Source organism: Tachysurus vachellii, chromosome 5 (assembly GCF_030014155.1).
Source record: "Tachysurus vachellii isolate PV-2020 chromosome 5, HZAU_Pvac_v1, whole genome shotgun sequence".
In the NCBI taxonomy this organism is placed as follows: domain Eukaryota; kingdom Metazoa; phylum Chordata; class Actinopteri; order Siluriformes; family Bagridae; genus Tachysurus; species Tachysurus vachellii.
Window position 1 is genome coordinate 3,916,242 of NC_083464.1, and position 20,791 is coordinate 3,937,032.

The 20,791-nt window shown below is 38.6% G+C and overlaps 1 protein-coding gene across 1 annotated transcript in view; it reads left to right on the forward strand.

Moving 5' to 3' along the window:
* The first annotated feature begins 2,655 nt into the window (after positions 1-2,655).
* The window catches only part of LOC132845518 (myosin-IIIa-like), a 55,396-nt gene continuing 37,260 nt past the window's right edge, over positions 2,656-20,791 (forward strand). Inside the window, exons 1-3 of the mRNA XM_060869540.1 lie at positions 2,656-2,715; positions 7,306-7,489; positions 11,294-11,428. Of these exons, the coding sequence (XP_060725523.1) occupies positions 2,696-2,715; positions 7,306-7,489; positions 11,294-11,428 (339 nt within the window). The 5' untranslated portion in view covers positions 2,656-2,695. The remainder of the gene's footprint in view (positions 2,716-7,305; positions 7,490-11,293; positions 11,429-20,791) is intronic.

The following is a 20,791-nucleotide window of genomic DNA, read 5'->3' on the forward strand; positions in this document are numbered from 1 at the left end:
AAATAATATTATTTAATATTATTTTTAATTCATTTATTTATATCAAAATAATATTATCATTTAAATAAATATCACACTTTAATCAATAATAACCTTATTTATTTGTGAGGTTTTTTTTATTTATATTTCATGTAGTTTATGTATTTTATGTTTAATTATATATAGTATAAATCATATTTATAATTAGTATTCATTATTAAAATAATAATCAGAATTGTATGAAATACAGTTGTTAATATTATTAATAAGTCCTGTTTATTAGCTCATTGATTACTTGATAAATAATTAATTTATTGTCCATATGTTTATTTATTTATTTATTTGTTTGTTTGTTTATTTGTTTGTTTTGTTTGTTTATTTATCTTCCCCACTGAGTCACAGTGGATTGCTCCTGTTCATTGTCACTGATTAGTTCGATGCTTGCTGCTTTCCATTCACTTGTCTATCAAACTTCATTTGAGTGAAGAAGGACGAGCGTGATCCTCACCAGAGCTCACCTCAGATCCTCACCAGAGCTCTCCTCAAATCCTCACCGGAGCTTACCTCAGATCCTCACCAGAGCTCACCTCAGATCCTCACCAGAGCTCTCCTCAAATCCTCACCAGAGCTTACCTCAGATCCTCACCAGAGCTCACCTCAGATCCTCACCAGAGCTCACCTCAGATCCTCATCAGAGCTCACCTCAGATCCTCACCAGAGCTCACCTCAGATCCTCACCAGAGCTCTCCTCAAATCCTCACCAGAGCTTACCTCAGATCCTCCCCAGAGCTCACCTCAGATCCTCACCAGAGCTCACCTCAGATCCTCACCAGAGCTCACCTCAGATCCTCACCAGAGCTCACCTTAGGAAACAGGTACAGACGGTACGTGATGTAACAGACTGCACTTCGAGATGATGTGTGTGTACAATGTTGTGATGTTTTTCCTCACAGTCACCTCTCACAGGCCGCAGAGCAGTGATTACAGTAGCAGTGTGAGTCCTGGTTCAGTGACATATCACAATGTATAGTGTTACAGACTGTTCTGAATAATGCACTGTAAAGGAGCAGGTGATCCGGCCTCACACAGGAAGCTGGGCAGTCTTTAACCTCTGTGTCGATACGTGAGCACGTAAGCAGCTGAGACACGTGCTGATGAGGTTGTATGAAGGTGCAGAATTACAAGTTCGAGCAAAATGATGGTAGAGGACAACTCGGTGAGAATGAATTCTGATTTAAGGTGCGTCCAAAACCCCAACACACCAAGCCAGAGGTTACGAGTTCAGGTAGAAAACGCAGCAATAACACTCACAAACACAGGCTGAAATCTACAATATCTGGAATTTTATATGTAGAATAAAATGTAATTTGTTACGGCGGTGACAGATAACACTTGCTTGACTCAGAGTGTTGGTTCTAAACAAATATTCACCTTTTGCTGGGATTTGGGTATGGTTAATGGCGTTGGTTTGAGTGTGTGTGTGTGTGTGTGTGTGTGTGTGCGTGTGTGTGCGTGTGTGCATGTGTGTGCATGTGTGTGTATATGTGCGTGTGTTTTTATCTCAAAGCTCATCAGATACTCAAATCATCAGATCAGTGATGGATATGTTTCAGCTTGTTAAATGATAAATATTGTATTCTCGTGTTCTCGATTCTGATTGGTCGGAAGGCGCTGATTTATTTAGATAATATTTATTATTATTTAGAAATCGAACCTTTCCATTAAACCTTTCCGTTATTGTTTCTATGGTAACAGCTAGGACTTGATACACTAGGTATTAAATACACTAGTAATTATTAATCATTGAATTATTTCCGTATTCGAGACATATTACACCTATTGATAATTTGCTTAAATGATTTAGTAAAGAGTTTTACATTAAATTGTCCTACACTGTGATTGTTTACTCATAGCTTTAGTTAACATAAATCACAGGTTTGTATTAAAATGAATTGTTTCCATAGTAACAACTCTTTCACAGGGAGTTGTTCTAGCAGACACACCACTAAAGACTAATAACAAACATAAAACATGTTATAAATCATATTTATATTCACAATTTATTGGTCACAAGCACAATCGTACAGTACACTGCTCGCTGAATCACGATTAGTTAGAAACGTGAAAATTGTCTCATTTCTAAGCTACTTTACTCTTTGGTCAGTTTTCGTGCTTGTATATAAAGCTGTTGTTTTAGATGCTATATAAAAGACTCTTGTATCATGTCCCAAAATAAGGTTTTTCAATAGCGTCCAGTCAAACACAAGCATTTCCTTTAATTCCTTAAAAAAAGAGATAGAATGCAGACCGAAGAAGAAAACTTTATGATTATAGATAAGCAGCATGTGATACAGGTTTTCAATGAGTTGTGTGTTATTGTTAAAGTGTGTGTGTGTGTAGGTATATTCTCTCTCTAGCCTGTGTGTGTGTGTGTGTAGGTATATTCTCTCTCTGGCCTGCTTTGCATGCCTAGGTTGAACTGAAACTTTAAGCTGGAGAGTGGCCGTCATTAGCGCTCTCTCTCTCTCTCTCTCTCTCTCTCTCTCTCTCGGGCTCGTCACAGATCCTTTTTCCTTCAGCAACCCGAGTTGCCTGAGAGCAGTTTCGTCTACACAGTAAAATGTGTAGCACTCATGTCTAAATCATCAGAGGCTCTGTCTCTCTCTCTCAGGATGTCGAGAATGTGTGTGTGGTGAAGGAGTGAAGAAGAGGAGACATGGCTTCAGGGAGGGACAGGTAGGAGACAACTTTTCACTACTGTTCATGGTGTGTTAGCGGAGTCAGGTAACTCTGTGAGAGTGAGGGACACTAGGTGTGTGTGTGTGTGTGTGTGTGTGTGTGTGTTAAACATTAGCAATGTTCTAATAGTTTGCATTTTATAGTGTATGAAAAAAACCCTCTCATTTGCAACACACACACACACACACACACACACACACACACACACACACACACACACACACACCTTATACACAAGTATACAGTAGGAATTTAACTCAATGCATGTATCTGTATCTGAAAAGTGGGCGTGGTCTAAACAGGAAGTAGTAGCCCTGACAAGAGAAAATGCCCATTTTTGTTTATAATACTTGTCAGAATTTCCAGGAAGAAATTTATTTTTAAATAACGATAAAAAATACAAAGTTGAAGTAAATAATGTGTAATTAAAATTTATTCATTAATTCATTTAAAATCATTTCACTACAGAATTATTCCTCACATTATACACTGTGGATTCCATTCAGAAGAAAATAGTGATCTCATGTAATCCTCATAACAAGCTTAGAACAGCAGCCTAAATAGGGAAAAGGTAACAGGACGATCTTGTTAATTCCCCATAATCCTTCACCTATGCTACACGGCCTGGCTGCCGAGATTAGCATAACGGCTAGTCAGCTCCGCTACAGACAGACAGACAGACAGCCTGACTTTCTGTCACTCCTTCCTCATCTTTGCTAAGATGCTCCTCAAAATGGCCGCCATAGTCGTTTTTTTTTTTTTGGTATCCTAAAAATATGATGTAATATAAATGTCATATTGTCTATAACTGCCCACCCAGGGTGTATCCTGCCTTGATGCCCGATGAAGCCTGAGATAGGCACAGGCTGCCCGTGACCCGAGGTAGTTCGGATAAGCGGTAGAAAATGAATGAATGAATGAATGAATGAATGAATGAATGTTGTCTATAACTAGCTCTTGATTTTTAGTGGCTAGTTCTTTTGCAAGTGACTGTTATGTAACAAAGCAACGCGACAGACTGGAGCTTCTGGTCTGTGTGATTTTGTATCATGTTTAAATTTTAACTCTCATGAATGTTTCAGCGGTGTTATGTTCAAGCTCCACGCTCACCTCTTTAGAGAATGTATTTTATTCATGCGAGCTTCCGGGTTCGATTTCAAACATCCCAGGAGGAGTTCTGAGTATCCATCGCTTTAAGATGTGGTTAGACCTCGCACAGGATCGGGTCACGTAAAAAGGAAACACTGGTGTAACTTCCTGTTTAGGATATGATGATGTTTAAATGACAGAAATGGAGGAGAAGTCGTGGTTAGAGAGTTTGACTCTTAACCCTAAGGTTGTGGGTTCGAGTCTCGGGCCGGTTATACCACGACGAATTCTGAGTATGGGTCACCGTACTTAGCCGTATGTCACGTCACTATCGCTATTTGAAATGCTACAGTAAAAATATCTACAGGAAAGTTTGAACTTTCATTCTGTGTCTATGTGAAAATATCTGCTGATATCAGTAACTCATCACCAAACCGTAACAAAAGGTTTCATTGGAACTGTAGAAAAAAAAAGAGCTCGGAAACAAGGAGACATGTTTGATTTGATATGGATACAAATGCAGGACAAATCCTAAATAAATAAATAAATAAATAAATGGTGCTGATCCAATACCCGGGATCGGGTATTAGTATTAAAAATCATTAAAAATGAAATAAATTGTAAGTCACTCTGGAAAAGAGAGTCTGCCTAATACCTGAAATGATATTAAGTAAGAAAGGAATAAAAAGACTGCAACTGAATTTAAGGAGATCTGGAAATATATCCATTTTACGTTTTATAATATGTACAGTTTATATATTATATATTCATTCATTCATCTTCTACCGCTTATCCGAACTACCTCGGGTCACGGGGAGCCTGTGCCTATCTCAGGCGTCATTGGGCATCAAGGCAGGATACACCCTGGACGGAGCGCCAACCCATCGCAGGGCACACACACACACCCTTTCACTCACGCAATCACACACTACGGACAATTTTTCCAGAGATGCCAATCAACCTACCATGCATGTCTTTGGACCGGGGGAGGAAACCGGAGTACCCGGAGGAAACCCCCGAGGCACGGGGAGAACATGCAAACTCCACACACACAAGGTGGAGGCGGGAATCGAACCCCAACCCTGGAGGTGTGAGGCGAACGTGCTAACCACTAAGCCACCGTTCCCCCCATATTATATATTCATATTATGTATATATGAAAGAGAGAGAAAGAAACAAAACAGCAGGATTATTGTTAGTTGTTAGTTATTGTCATGGCCAAATGATCTCAAGGATTAATTAAAAAAAAATTCATATTTACAAAAAAAAATAATCAAAAATAGCTGTGTTTTAAATTGTACTTTTATTTCTACAATTTTTCATCCATTTTTTGCATTATTTATTTATTTGTTTACTATTTATTTTATGAAATTTCCCCCTTTTCTTAAAGACCGATATACAGAAGGCAATCGCAGAAACTTAATAAGTCACATTATATACAATTATATACACACTTTACAGGCCAATTTAGAGCCTGGGGGCGGAGCTTTGTGAACATGTGGACGACTGTGGAGAGATTGGACGAATGTCCAGAATGGACTAATCTTTCATAATGCAGCTTTTATAATAAAGTGTAACCATTTTAAAGTAAAAAGTGTTCTAAGATCAGTGTCGGTCAGTATCTGGTGCAACACTATGACACACCGGTGTCTGACTTTTGATCTCTAGCCGACTTGACCTCCGTTTGACGGAGCCGGACATTTGGAAGCCAAAGTCTGAAAAACTCATACAAATTTACAGAAAGTCAACCATGAGAAGTTGGTGAGGAGATGGGATTTAGTTCAACTCCTTTATACGTGTGTCCAAATGTGCAAACTAAGTATTTCTATTTATTTACTTAAATACTTTATACTTCATTATATAGCAAAATGTGTCCGACTTTTACAAGTCAGACCTGATTGACTGAACGTCTGCCTCACGTCTCACTCCACAGTGGTGTTAATATGAAGCTCATATGAAAGTAGACACTCAGGACTTTAAGAATTTGTAGAGTTTCATCACTATTTGTCTGGGTTATACTTGGGTTATACTTGTCTGGTGTATGTGTGGGGCAGAGCTATCAAAACAGGGGTGGGACCCATTTGGGTTAGGGGCGTGTTTGTTTTGGTGATTTCAAATGTCAACATTGGCTTTCAAACAATGGAGACCCCACCTTTAATTATTGAGAAAAATTATCCAGCAGATCTTTGACTTGAAAAAAAGTATGTGAACCTTCGCTTTCAGTATCTGTTGTGACTCCTTGTGCAGCAATAACTGTAAGTAAAGTGTCCGGTAACTTTTGATCAGTTCTACACAACAGCTTCGGTACAGAAGAGCTTCCACACTGGGGTTTTGATGGATGTCCTCAGATGAACTGACTGTTTCAGATCCTTCCACAATTTTTGTGTTGGATTAAGCTCAGTACATTGACTTGGCCATTCCAAAACATTATCTTTGTTCCTCTTTAATCGTTCTTTGGTACACAGTCTCGGTGCTTGTTATCGTTGTCTTGGTGTATGACCTATGTTTTCTTGAGATTCAGTTCATGGACAAATGTCTTGCCATTTTCATTTAGAGATCACTGTAATAATTCTGAATACATTGTTAGATCAATGAAAGCATTCTGTTCTGGCCCAGATGCAGCAATACAGGCTCGAAGCATGATACTACCACCACCATGTTTCACAGACGGTATAAGGTTCTTATGCTGGAATTCAGTATTTTCTTTTCTGCAAAAAATACGCTTCTCATTTTAAAACAAAAAATTTTTTTTGGACTCATTCCTCCACAAATTATTTCTCAAATAGTCCTCTGGCTTGTCCATGTGATCTTTAGTGAACGTCATGGGCAGCAATGTTCTTTTTGGAGAGTGGTGACTTTCTCCTTGTGACTCTGCACATCGAGTTTGTCTAGTGTTCACCTGATAGCAGACTCATGATCATTAACATTTTCCAAAGTAAAAGAGGCTTTTAGTTAATTTGAAGTTCCTCTGTATTCCTTTCTGGCCCAACAGACTGTTACATGTCTTGCTTTTGGAGTGATCTTTGTTGGATGAACACTTCTGGGATGTAACAATCGTCTTAAATTTCCTCCATTTCTACAGAATTTATCTGACTATATCTGATTTTTTAAATTTAAAATGCTTTAGAGAGGATTTTGTAACCTTTCCTAGCCTGATGAGCAACAATAACTCAGAAATCTCCAATGATCTGCTTCAACAAACACACGTCATGACCTTCAGACCTCGATTGATCTCTGTACTTTTAAATAAAATAGGGCACTCATGGAGACCTGATTGTCATCTCAATGACTCAAATCAGTTGGACTCTAATTTGACCTTGAAATTAAGTACGAAACCTAGAACTTCACGTTTTCCTCTCACAGATATATAATATCAGAACATTTTCCGGAATAAAACCATTACTACAGGTTCACAAACTTTCAAGTGACACTGTATTTATTTTTATTTTTAAAGTCAAATGTCATTTTGATCAGATCTGATTTGGTGTGTGTCCTCAGGAGATCTCTTAGGAAGATGTTTCCACAGTCGGGGAAATCCATCGTCTTTGACAGCTTCCCCGATCCTTCAGACACCTGGGAGATCGCGGAGACCATCGGGAAAGGAACCTACGGAAAAGTCTACAAAGTGTTGAACAAGATCGACAGCAGCGAGGCCGCCGTCAAAGTGCTGGATCCGATCCATGTGAGTCTTTGCACCATGAATCAATCAAAACTTTACCGAATAGTATAAAAGAACATCAAGAAGAACTTGTAGTTTGAGAAGTTTTTGTTAGTTCTGGCTGACGTGATGATGAAAGTGTTCACCTCTAATAGATAGATTATAGTAGATAATATCTAATATGGTTTCTATAGTAACTGCTCATACTGTACACCAGGACACTCCACGTAGACTGATTAAAATAAACGTGCGTGATCGTCGATATGGTGAGGTTTTCTGTCAGGACGCGTTTGTTTAAAATTTATGGAAGGAGTCTCTAGTGTAAAAAAAGGACAATAAAAGTTTTGCACTAAAATTAAAACAAAAACCATTTTTATTTAAATAGATTTGTAAAGATTTAATTCATTTTTATTTTTGCGATTTTGATATCTGTTATCTATTACACTCCAGGATTTTTTGCAAAATTTAATTTGGTGAAAGTCAGTAAAGCGCTTCGTAAAGTTTTAATAGCTGCTTTAACCTAACATTGTTCTGTCCACATCATTAAGGTTCTTTCAGTAAAAAGGTTGCTGTAGTGTATGATGAATAATACACGTGATGTTCGTGTGTGTATGTGAGTTTGTGTGTGTGTGTGTGTGTGTGTGTAATGGAGTCAGTACATTAAAGCCTTCAGCATGCTAACACTAGCTCATCTTCATCACACCACACTGCTGGTGATTATTTCCCTACACCGCAACAACAATATAAGTGTTTATTCCTCACGTGTAGTTTTATTTCTTTTTTTATTTTTATTTTTTGAATGAAAATCTGTTAGGTAAAAACTTATATAATAATATTATTATTTTTCATGACATCACTGTGCACACTGTGAAGAGCATGAATATTTCAGATTTCTGTTGTAATGATGTTACAGTGGTGTGTGTGTTTACGTGTGTGTGTGTGTGTGGGTGTGTGTTTCTCTCTGAACAGTGTTAGTTCCTTCTCATACTCTGCTAAAGCCGTCACAGACATTTCCCTGCTGTCATTATGTCATATTAGGAAGAGCACACCTGTAACTCTGAGATATGCTGCAGTCTCTCTCTCTCTCTCTCTCTCTCTCTCTCTCTCTCTCTCTGTTTTACTCTCCCCCTCTTTTTCTTCCCCCTCACTCCCTATCTTTCTGTCTCTTCCCATCTCTCTGTCTGTCTGTCTGTCTAACCCTAACCCTGTCCTTCCAGTCAATGAGCAGCAAACTTAAAAAGTCCCCAAAAATAAAATTAATGCTAATGGAACGCAAGAATAATATTTTAAAAACTGTAATATGTTTATTAATAAGTTGATTGACACACTAAGCTCATTTAAACCAGGCTCATTCGCTAGCTAACTAAATGTATAAGCTAAGTTAATTCGCTAGCTAACTAAATGTATAAGTTAAGTTAATTTACTAGCTAAATAAGTCTATAAACTAAGTTAATTTACTAGCTATGTTAATCTCTAAGATAAGTTAATTCCCTAGCTATCTTAACCTATAAGATAATTTACTAGCTATCTTATTCAGTAGGTCAATTCACTAGCTAAGTTATTTCACTAGCTAGCGTAATCTCCAAGCTAAATTAATTTAGGATTTCTTTAGTTCATTCATTATTCATTAGTTGTCTTAATCTATACGCAATGTGAATTCACTAGCTAAAGTAATCTTGGTGTAAATTTGGAGTGGATCAGCTTTGCTGTTGCATTGAGTGGTTTAATTCAGCATTACATTAGAAACAGCAGTTTCATGAAACAGAGCGAGCATCGCAGTGATTCACTTTGTCCTTCATTACACCTTCTGTATATTCATTTATTATTCAATCTGTTATTATTCATATCTCCATGGCAACATGGCTGCCAATGCTTTTCATGACTAAACAACGGGAAATGACTTTAAATGTCATTCTGATGACAGCAGAAATGAACCCCATTGTCATGTTCTAATAACTTCACTTCCTGTCTATGCCTGTGGTTATGAAGCACGTCTTTTTTCCTTTCTTTTGCGCTAAAGCTTTTACAGTGTTAACTCCACATGGTGATGCTGAATGTGTACGGTGTGAAACGATGCTCTGTTAGAATGTTAGTCTTGTCGCTTAGCAACAGAAACCCAATCAGAAAGTGAGCAGCGCCTCTGTGCTTCGTATCAGGTGAAAACCAGGACGTAGAGACACTGAACAAAAACGGCTCGGTAGATACAGTCAGGAGACAAAACACTGAACATCACAGAAGTGTGCGGTGTAGAGAGGGGGAAATACGTCACACTGAGAAATTAACTGAAGACCGATACGGACGAACGAACGTCTGGTCGACTAGACGACAAAGTTAAAAAGCAGCATGTGAGCACAGAGAGAGAGATCGAGATCGAGAGACTCAGACAGAGGTAAAAGGCTCTCACAAGTATGTAAATACAACATGACACATCCAGCGGCCATGACAAGAACCATGACGAGAACCATGACGCACTGAACACTGGATAATTCATAAGCTAAGTTCCAGACAATAAATATAACCATGTACGCTGTTGTAGGAAAATGATCAACTAAAAGGTGACGTGAGGAAGCAGCGTTATTGTTAGCATTGTAAAGTTGAGTAGTTTGACATTTGTGTATCATTTGTGTAACTGGAATCAGTCACTTTATTACAGAAAAATAAGGTGTGTCACGTGAGCTTTGTTTTTTTCTTCCACAGAAATGGTAAAGTATAACTTCATTGAAGATTACATAAAAAACCTGCTGATACTGGAGACTCCTTCAGTCCAAAAAACTTACAGATATTCATCATCTCATATTTATATAAGATAAACAATAAGCCATGTCTTTAAAATGTGGTGTTTTTAATGAAAAGAGTGGGGAGGGGCATTGGTGACTGAGATTAATGTCTGGTTAAACATTATGGCTTCATTTATATATAAATTAATTAATTCATTCATTGATTTATTCATCAACTCAATCACTTACTCACCCATTCAGTCATTAATTCAGTTATTAATTCACTCACTCATTTGTTTCTCATTCATTCATTCATTCATTCATTCATTCACTCACTAACTTAATTATTATTGAGACAGGGATTTGTTTATTAACTGAAGCTTTATTTGTTTATTCATTCATTCACCCATTCATTCATTCATTCATTCATTCACCCACTCAATCATTCACTCACTCATTCAGTTGTTAATTAATTAATTCATTCATTCATTCATCCATTCATCAACTCAAATCACATATTCACTCATTCAGTCATTAATTCAGTTATTAATTCTCACTTAATTGTTTCTCTTTCATTCATTCATTCATTCATTCATTCATTCATTCATTCTCTTTCTTTCACTCACTCACTCACTCACTCACTCACTCTCTTATTCACTTAATCATGATTAAGACAGAAACTTGTTTATTAATTGACACGTTATTTGTTTATCCATTCGTTCATCCATTTATTCGTTCAATCATTCACCCACTCAATCATTCACTCACTCATTCAGTTGTTAATTCAGTTATTCAGTCACTCACTTATTAATTGTTTTTCATTCATTCATTCATTCACTCACCCACTTAATCATCCATCCAATCATTCAGTCATGCAGTCATTCAATCATTAATTCATTTATTTATTCACTCACTCAGTTACTCATTTACTCACTCACTTGCTCACTCAGACTAACTAGTTTTTTCATTCATGCTTTATTTTTCACTTTTTTACTTATTCATTCATTCATTTACATCTTTAATGCTGTAATTTTCATGACACCACATCTACATCATGGCATCTACATCTACTCTTCAGGTCTGCTTTCTCTCACTCTGCTGTTGTTTTCAGGATATTGATGAGGAGATCGAGGTTGAGTACAACATCCTGAACGCGCTCTCTGATCATCCCAATGTGGTGAAGTTCTACGGCATGTTTTACAAGAAGGATCCTAAAAACGGAGACCAGCTGTGGTTGGTGCTGGAGGTAAAGCGTCACAAATTCTGGGGCACAATGTTTAAGATATTAAGGTGTTCAGGTTGTTCAGATTTATGGAGTGTTTGGTATAAATGTCAGACGGAAATATCAGAAATTTTACAGTTTGGCTTAATCAATATATTTTGGATAAAAGCATCTGACAAGGGAGTAAAACTATTGTACAAACACAGTCCTCTCTCTCTCTCTCTCTCTCTCTCTCTCTCTCTCTCTCTCACACACACACTGTCTCTCTTTCTCTCTCTCTCCCTCTCTCTCTCCCTCTCTCTCTCTCTCCCGCTCTCTCTCTCCCTCTCTCTCTCCCGCTCTCTCTCTCTCTCTCTCTCACTCTCTCTCTCTCTCTCTCTCTCTCTCTCTCTCACACACACACACACTCTGTCTCTCTTTCTCTCTCTCTCACTCTCTCTCTCCCTCTCTCTCTCTCTCCCACTCTCTCTCTCCCTCTCTCTCTCTCTCTCTCTCTCTCTCTCCCTCTCCCTCTCTCTCTCTCTCACTCTCTCTCTCTCTCTCACACCTGCTCATTTGCAGTGTGTATTTTTATTACTCAATTACCTTGTAATCATCTAATTTGCAGTCTGTGACTTGTCTTTCACATAATCCTGGGTAAACTCCAGTCTCGCCCATGTGAGATATGACTGTGGTCAGGAGTCTGGGCTTGTTCTTGTTAATAACCAAGCAGGTCAGAATGATAAAAGCTTGTCTAAAGTTAATGAGACGACTGATTTAAGCAGTTTATCTGGGTTAGGATCTCGATGGATCCTGACTACCCCACGAGTGAGGTTGGAACAAACCCTATACAGGACAGCAGCAGCCAATAATACACACTGATTTAATTTATGCTAATTTATGTGAATATTCATTCAACGATATATATGTATATATATATACAGTATAGTAGTTTGACATTCGGATGTTAGAGTGTGTGTTTGCGTGTGTGTGTACACGGTCCAGTGTGCTATAAAACATTGCAACTGTCGCGATGAGGCAAAGGCGAGTGAGGATCCAAACGCAGTTCAGTCTTTTATTAATCCAAAACAAGAAACAGGCAAACAGACGGGCAGGCAAAACAGGGCAGAACACTGAGCACACAGGAAACAGGAACATAGACACAAACATCCAACAACGACCAACACCAGGGAAGTGAACAAACAGAGTAGATATAACAAACAGGAACCAATCACCAAGCAGAGACAATCAGTGACTAAGAGGGAGAGATGGAGTTCGATTAGTGTCCATGGTAACAAATGAGTGGGCGGAGCAAACAATTAACATCAAGGCAGACCAGCAGACAGAAACAGGGCAGAACACAGACAGACTCATTACAGCAACTTAATTACCAATAAAAATGGTTGATTACTTCAATATACTGTAAGTAATTACATGAGAAATAAAAATTAGATTATGGTGAAACAGCGGATACTTTTTTATGTTGTTGAAACTATAGTATACATATAGCTATTATTCTGTATTATTATTATTATTATTATTATTATTATTATTATTATTATTATTATTACACAGCAACAAGTCTGATTTCTGACAGCTATGTTTAATTATTAAACACACACACACAATAATACAATACACCAAACATATATTATTTAAATCCATTAATTAAATCTATTAATAACTATTAATGTATAGAATAGAATCAACAGTGTATCAGGTACATGCTGTTTCATTGTAATCTATTTAATTAATTAATAAATAATAATAACAATAATAATAATAACAATAATAATAATAATTATTATTATTATTGTTATTATTATTATTATTATTATTTATTATTATTTCTTTTTTTTTATAATACTACCATTACTACTACTACTACTACTACTACTACTACTAATAATAATAATAATAATAATAATAATAATAATAACAATAATAATAATGTAATTATTGTTTTTTTAATTATTATTATTATTTAATAAGCTGGCTGTTGAAATTCCTTTAGAGAAATTGTCTAGTTATAGTGCAGTGTTTGTATTTCCTTCCTGAAGGTTAAAGGACAGCTGGTTGTTATTTCTCAGTGGTGAGAAAACCTCTGTTTTATATTCCACTTCCTCCCGAGGCATTTGAAAATGCCACAGGCTTGGCAGCTGAGAAATCGAAGGCAATTGAGGGCGAGGCCGAGCTCTGGCGAAGTAACCGTCATGCCCTCTTGGTGTCCCTGACATTTGACCTCTTACTTTTACCTGATTGTACTGGCAGTGGAAATGAAAGTGTGTCGGAGAGACAGAGACAGAAAGGATGGTGTGTTTGCATAATTATGCTGACATATTTTACATGGAGCAGCAAGTTATTAGTTTAATGTTGAACTAATGACTTGAGTGATGTGTTAAAATGGAAATGAGGATCATTAGATTATAGTGAGACAGAACAGGAAGTGGAATAAAGAGATATAGATACAGAGTTAATGATGAAGAAATGAATTTCAGGGTTAGGGGGACAGGGTCAGAGACACTGAGTCTGAAACACGTGGTCACGGACACAGAATCAGGAAAAGAGGGTCAGGGATACAGAGCCAGGGACACACAGTCAGGGATATAGGGTAAAGGACACAGAGTCGGGACATAGGGTCAGGGACACAGATTCGGGACATAGAGACAAAGAGACACAGAGTCAGGGACACAGAGTCAGAGACACAGTGCCAGAGACACAAGGTTAGGGATACAGAGTCAAAGACACAGAGTCTGGGACACAGAGTCAGAGATGCAGGGTCAGAAACAGAGTAAGAGACACAGGGTCAGGGATACAGGGTCAGAGACACATAGTCAGAGACACAGGGTCATGTATACAGGGTCAGAGAGACATAGTCAGAGACACAGGGTCATGTATACAGGGTCAGAGAGACATAGTCAGAGACACAGTGTCATGTATACAGGGTCAGAGACACATAGTCAGAGACACAGAGTCATGTATACAGGGTCAGAGACACATAGTCAGAGACACAGGGTCATGTATACAGGGTCAGAGAGACATAATCAGAGACACAGGGTCATGTATACAGGGTCAGAGACACATAGTCAGAGACACAGAGTCATGTATACAGGGTCAGAGACACATAGTCAGAGACACAGGGTCATGTATACAGGGTCAGAGAGACATAGTCAGAGACACAGGGTCATGTATACAGGGTCAGAGAGACATAGTCAGAGACACAGTGTCATGTATACAGGGTCAGAGAGACAGAGTCAGATATACAGGGTCAGGAACACAAGGTCAGAGACAGAGTCAGATATACACAACCCAGTCTCACGGCAGTTCATGACATAGTCACGAAATTTAATCTATTTGATTCGTGTTCGTGGATACAAATTTCCTTTTTTTTAATGTCACTCAGCAGGACTTTCAATCTAATGTATTTCAATAGGAAGCATCTTTCGTGTCTGAACCATGTTTTTCTTTCTGCCACTCGGAAGCATTGTTTTTGCTCATTTGTTAGACGTCAGCTAAAACTACCTGATGACCCACCGCTAATTCTCTTTTAACGATATCCTAATCTTTCTTTCAACACATAAACACAAAAGTGTGCTTGATAATTCAACAATACGATGTCATGACCATCCGTTTTATTTGATTCTCCTGATTTCTGCAGGCCGCAAATTCTCCTTCATTGCACTCAAAACACTTCCCAGGTGATGTTACTTGAATGTAATGAAATTTGAACATTTAGAATTTGCGAAACCCTGAAAGCCTGCAGAAATCACCCTATCGCAAAGCGGACTGACTCTGTCTCCATAGCAACGGATACTGAGGCTAACGGGTGTTGCGTGCATCCGCTTTTGCGATTGGGTGATTTTTGCGGTCTGCGAATTCTTAATGTTCAAATTTGATCATTACATTCAAGTGACAGAGAATTGGTGGTGGGTCATCAGGTCGTTTTAGCTGACGTCTTCAACATAGTAAAAGTAGATAAGGCTCATGGGTACTGTAGTATTTAGTTTACTGTCCGATTTGACACATCAAATAGATGGAAAAATGGCTTTTCTCAGAAAAGAAACCATAGCACAATGGTTAGTACCCTACAGAATATAAAGCAATAAAAACAAGGATAAAATCTCCTGGTTAAATGTTGAGTAATGTAGTGCTTAAAGTTTAAAAATGAATACCAAATGAGCAAAAACAATGCTTTCGAGTGGCAGAAAGAAAAACATGGTTCAGACACAAAAGATGCTTCCTATTGAAATACATTAGATCGAAAGTCGTGCTGAGTGACACAAAAAAAAGGAAGGAAAATTTGTGTCCACGAACACGAATCAAATAGATTAAATTTCGTGACTATGTCACGAACTGCCTTGAGACTGGGTTGATATACCAGAGACACAGGGTCAGGGACACAGGGTCAGGGACACAGGCTCAGAGATACAGAGTCAGAGACGCAGGGTCCAAAACGCAGGGTCAGAGACACAGAGTCAGAGATGCAGGGTCCGAGACACAAGGTCAGAGACACAAGGACAGAGACACACGGTCAAAGATACAGGGTCAGAGACACAGGGTCTGAGATACAGGGTCAGAGACACAAGGTCAGAGACCCAGAGTCAGAGACACAGAGTGAGAGACACAGGGTCAGAGACACAGAGTCAGAGACACAGAGTGAGAGACACAGGGTCAGAGAAACAGGGTCAGAGACCCAGAGTCAGAGACACAGGGTCAAGGACACAGGGTCAGAGACACAGAGTCAGAGACACAGGGTCAGGGACACAAGGTCAGAAACAGAGTCAGATATACAGAGTCAGAGACCCAGAGTCAGAGACACAGGGTCAGAGACACAGGGTCAGGGACACAGAGTGAGAGACACAAAGTCAGAGATACAGGGTCAGAGATACAGAGTCAGATGCAGGGTCCGAGACACAGAGTGAGAGATAAGGGTCAGAGATACAGAGTGAGAGATAAGGGTCAGAGATACAGAGTGAGAGACACAGAGTCAGAGACACAGAGTGAGAGATATAGGGTCAGAGACAAAGAATCAGAGATGCAGAGTCGGAGATATAGGGTCAGAGACACAGGGCCAGATACACAGAGTGAGAGACACAGAGTCAGAGATACAGGGTCAGAGACACAGAGTGAGAGACACAGAGTCAGAGATACAGGGTCAGAGACACAGAGTGAGAGACACAGAGTCAGAGGTACAGAGTCAGAGACATAGGTGATAAAGTCCAGTAAAATGTTGATCAGACTGCTGGGTGTTGATTAAGACTGAGATGGATTTAAGATAACGCAAATATTTCATATTTAATCTGTAATTAATGTGTTCATAAATTCACCAAGAAACAAATCAGGAATGTTTTTGGTTCTGTTAATTTTCAGTACACACTTTACCCTGTTCAGGATTTTAGTGGATTAGGTTTTTTCTCCCTTTTCCTCCTCCTCCTCCTCCTCCTCCTCCTCTTTTTCCCTCTTCTTCTTCTTCTTCTTCTTCTTCTTTTTCTTTTTTTGTTTAGCTTAGTAATTAATACACCACTCTCCAATATAAATGGAAATCTAAATCACGTGACTTTTGTGTCAGTTTTGTCACTTTGGTGTGTTCTCTGTGGAGTGAAAGTGGGACACCAAACCTGCTTGTGCTTCAGATGGAGTGATGATGTGGAGACAACTTTAAAGGGACAGTCTTACCTTGTATATACTGTATACAACATAGATGTTGAAATATTTCTATATATTTATATTTAGTTAACAAAAAAAGGACAGACGGAAGAAGACATGTTAGCAAGAGTGCGTATATGAACATGAAGAATTACAGTTTCTAACCTTCATACAAGGCTTTTTCTTTTTCTCTTTGTGAGTAGTAAAATAGCTTTAGTGTCCTTTTTCCCCCTGAAGAGCTTTGCATCTGTATGCAAACTGTTTAATGCAAACACCAGGTTATGCTCAGGGACTCAAACCGGGTCTGAGATGGGGAGGGGCGAGACAATGACAGAGGGGGTGGGGCAAAATAAAAAAAGGGGTTAAATTGCCATGGTTACCATCTTGCCCTGCTGTCTGAACTATAATTTTCCATATTTCAGAAGGTTTCTAGGAGTCCACTGATTACCTAGAAAACCGGCGCTAAATTGCGTCTTCTGCTTTGTTGGCTCGTGATCAGCTGCAGCCGTGATTGTGCGTCTGTCTGCTAGTCTCTTTTGTACGCTGCCTTCTAATTACGGAGCGATCTCAGAGCTTTCATCTGCTTTTGGCAGACCCTCAGCCTTTACGGTCCCCGACTCCTCACCCTCACTTCAAAGAAACGGTGCTGTTGTGTAAAAGTCCTCCATTTTGCCTTCTATTACATGCGTAATGACTGCAGCGTGCGCCAGGATGCAGCACTTCATTACCAGACCAAGACTTCCTGTTCGTTTGTTGTTCTGCGCTAATGGATTTCCGATTAGTTTCCAATTGAAAACTTTCATTGTGTTTGTTTGAATTTTGAATGTCGTGTTTGATGTTTGCCAATTAATAAATTGTGTGTTTTTCTTTTGGATTCCAAGCGAAAAGTGCAGCAACGAATCAAAACTGAACCTGAATAAAAATAATGAGCGGTGAAGATGAAGACTGCGTGCAAAAGTCTTTAAACAAAATGGCCGACCTTTTCTTTGCTGATCTGCTGCTCAAATTTTAAAATATATTTTACAGTGATTTAAGTTTTGAAGAGCGGGATCGATTATTAGACAAATTTAACTAGATTTAAGGTTTATTTCCTCAAACATTTGAGAAATTAACATTGGAGCAGCTAAAATTTTTCAAACTTAGGTTGATTTTATGCTGATTCAGGTATGATATTATCACAACACTCATCCATCCAAATCCGTCTATCATTCACACGTGTGAACGTGAGTACGGTTCTCAGAGAAAGTCAAGAATCCTGTGCTTGCGATTTTTAACAATAAAAAATAAAACACAAATTGCATTGAAAATAAAAAAAGCTATTTTATATATATCTAAACTATTTATAACTGAATGATTGGAGATTTTTATTTGTCACATGTACATGAAAATGTACACTATATTGCCAAAAATTTTAGGACACCCCCATAAATCATTCAATTCAGGGGTTCCAATCACTTTCATGGCCACAAGTCATATAAAACCAAGCACCTAGGAATGCAGACACACATGAACACACTCCTAAGTCTTGTGGAAAACCTTCTGAGAAGAGCTGAAGCTGTTATAGATACACTTCTATATTAAACCCTACACATTAAGAATGGGATGTCACTAAAGTTCACGTGCATGTAAAGGCAGACGTCCCAAAACTTTTGCCAGTATAGTGTATAAGATATGCAACTTGCCATGAAATGAAAACTCGAGCCAAATAAAAACATTTGCACATTTTAAGTTTGTTTACTTTCTACTTACAGATCCTTCTTGTGTCTGTGATGCAATTTCATTTTTAAGACATATTGAAGGAGTTAAAGGGGGATTATGGAGTGAATGGTGTCTGTAAAGATGATGAGAAATATTGTGTATTGAAATGAAAATAAATGAATGTTACGTTCTAAAGCGAGTCCTGTAACACTTCACTTCTATAGCTTTATTTATTTCTGCAGCTTAATGAATTATTTCAACAAAACAATCCTACTCTCAGGGGGGCATGGTGGCTTAGTGGTTAGTACGTTCGCCTCACACCTCCAGAGTTGGGGGTTCAATTCCCGCCTCCGCCTTGTGTGTGTGGAGTTTGCATGTTTTCCCCGTGCCTTGGGGGTTTCCTCCGGGTACTCCGGTTTCCTCCCCCGGTCCAAAGACATGCATGGTAGGTTGATTGGCATCTCTGGAAAATTGTCCGTAGTGTGTGATTGCGTGAGTGAATGAGAGTGTGTGTGTGTGTGCCCTGCAATGGGTTGGCACTCCATCCAGGGTGTATCCTGCCTTGATGCCCGATGACGCCTGAGATAGGCACAGGCTCCCCGTGACCCGAGGTAGTTCGGATAAGCGGTAGAAGATGAATGAATGAATGAATCCTACTCTCATATTTCTTTAATCTGTTATCTGAAGTAACCCAGAAACTGATATTTCTATTTGTTCATTAACGCTGGTTTATAATACTGTAAGTTACGATTCAGCTTTCAGAGCTTTGGCTATAAAAAGGCATCGGTTTTCGAACCTTGGGTCCGAACGCTGTCTGAACTCGGCTCTGTCAGAAAGCCATAGAATATAAGTGATATCAAATACTGACTTTCCTCCCTGTGTGTCTGATCGATACTGTCTTCAGAACAAACCGGGAATAATTCTGAGCTGCAGGAATAACAGGGCCATTTGTTCCTCCCTGCTGTTCAGCTCAATTCTTTTTTTTGTAAACGCTGGTGAAACAGGAAGGCAGGAGTGGCACGAGCCCCGGAGGCACACTGAAAACCAGAGTGTAGAAAAGACCTCTGCGGCTCTGGGAATACACACACACACACACACACACACACATTCAGACACACACAAACACACACACACACACACACACACATTCAGACACACACACACTCACACACACAAATACACACATGCTCACTCAAACACACACAAATACACACGCACAATCACACACACACGCACGCACACACACACACCTGCTTTCTTTTCCATCCCTATGATAAATGTGTGTTTGATCGCTCTCTCCTACCACCAGCTTTCTATTAAGCATCACTTTCTAGATGCTGATGAAATACCATGTCTTGATTATGGTATTAAAGGTTTTCTAAATCATAAAGAGTTTTTTTAAACATTTAACTGCAGCAGTTCACTGAACTGTCACTGCATCAGTTTGGGGTGAACATCTGACATTTTCTCTCTAATTATCATAAAAAAATTATACAGCTTTAATACTAAGAGCAAAAAGTCTTTAAAACAAATTATACCAGAAATCAGACTTATTTGACTCATTCACCTACATCTTATTGTGTGTGTGTGTGTGTGTGTGTGTGTGTGTGTGTGTGTGAGTGATTGACAATATGATATTGATATTATATATTTACATGCACTTTTTTGAGTATTGTTACATGTTTCATACACCATAGAGCCAAAAGTTTGTGCCCCCAGACCATCATACTGTACTCCTACAGTACATTCCTGTTGAACATCTCTATCTATCTATCTATCTATCTATCTATCTATCTATCTATCTATCTATCTATCTATCTGTCTGTCTGCCTGCTTATCTATCTATCTATCTATCTGTCTGTCTGTCTGTCTGTCTGTCTGTCTGTCTGTCTGTCTGTCTGTCTATCTATCTATCTATCTATCTATCTATCTATCTATCTATCTATCTATCTGTCTGCCTGCTTATCTATCTATCTATCTATCTATCTATCTATCTATCTATCTATCTATCTATCTATCTGTCTGTCTGCTTATTTGTCTATCTATCAGCTTTATTGTTCTTGA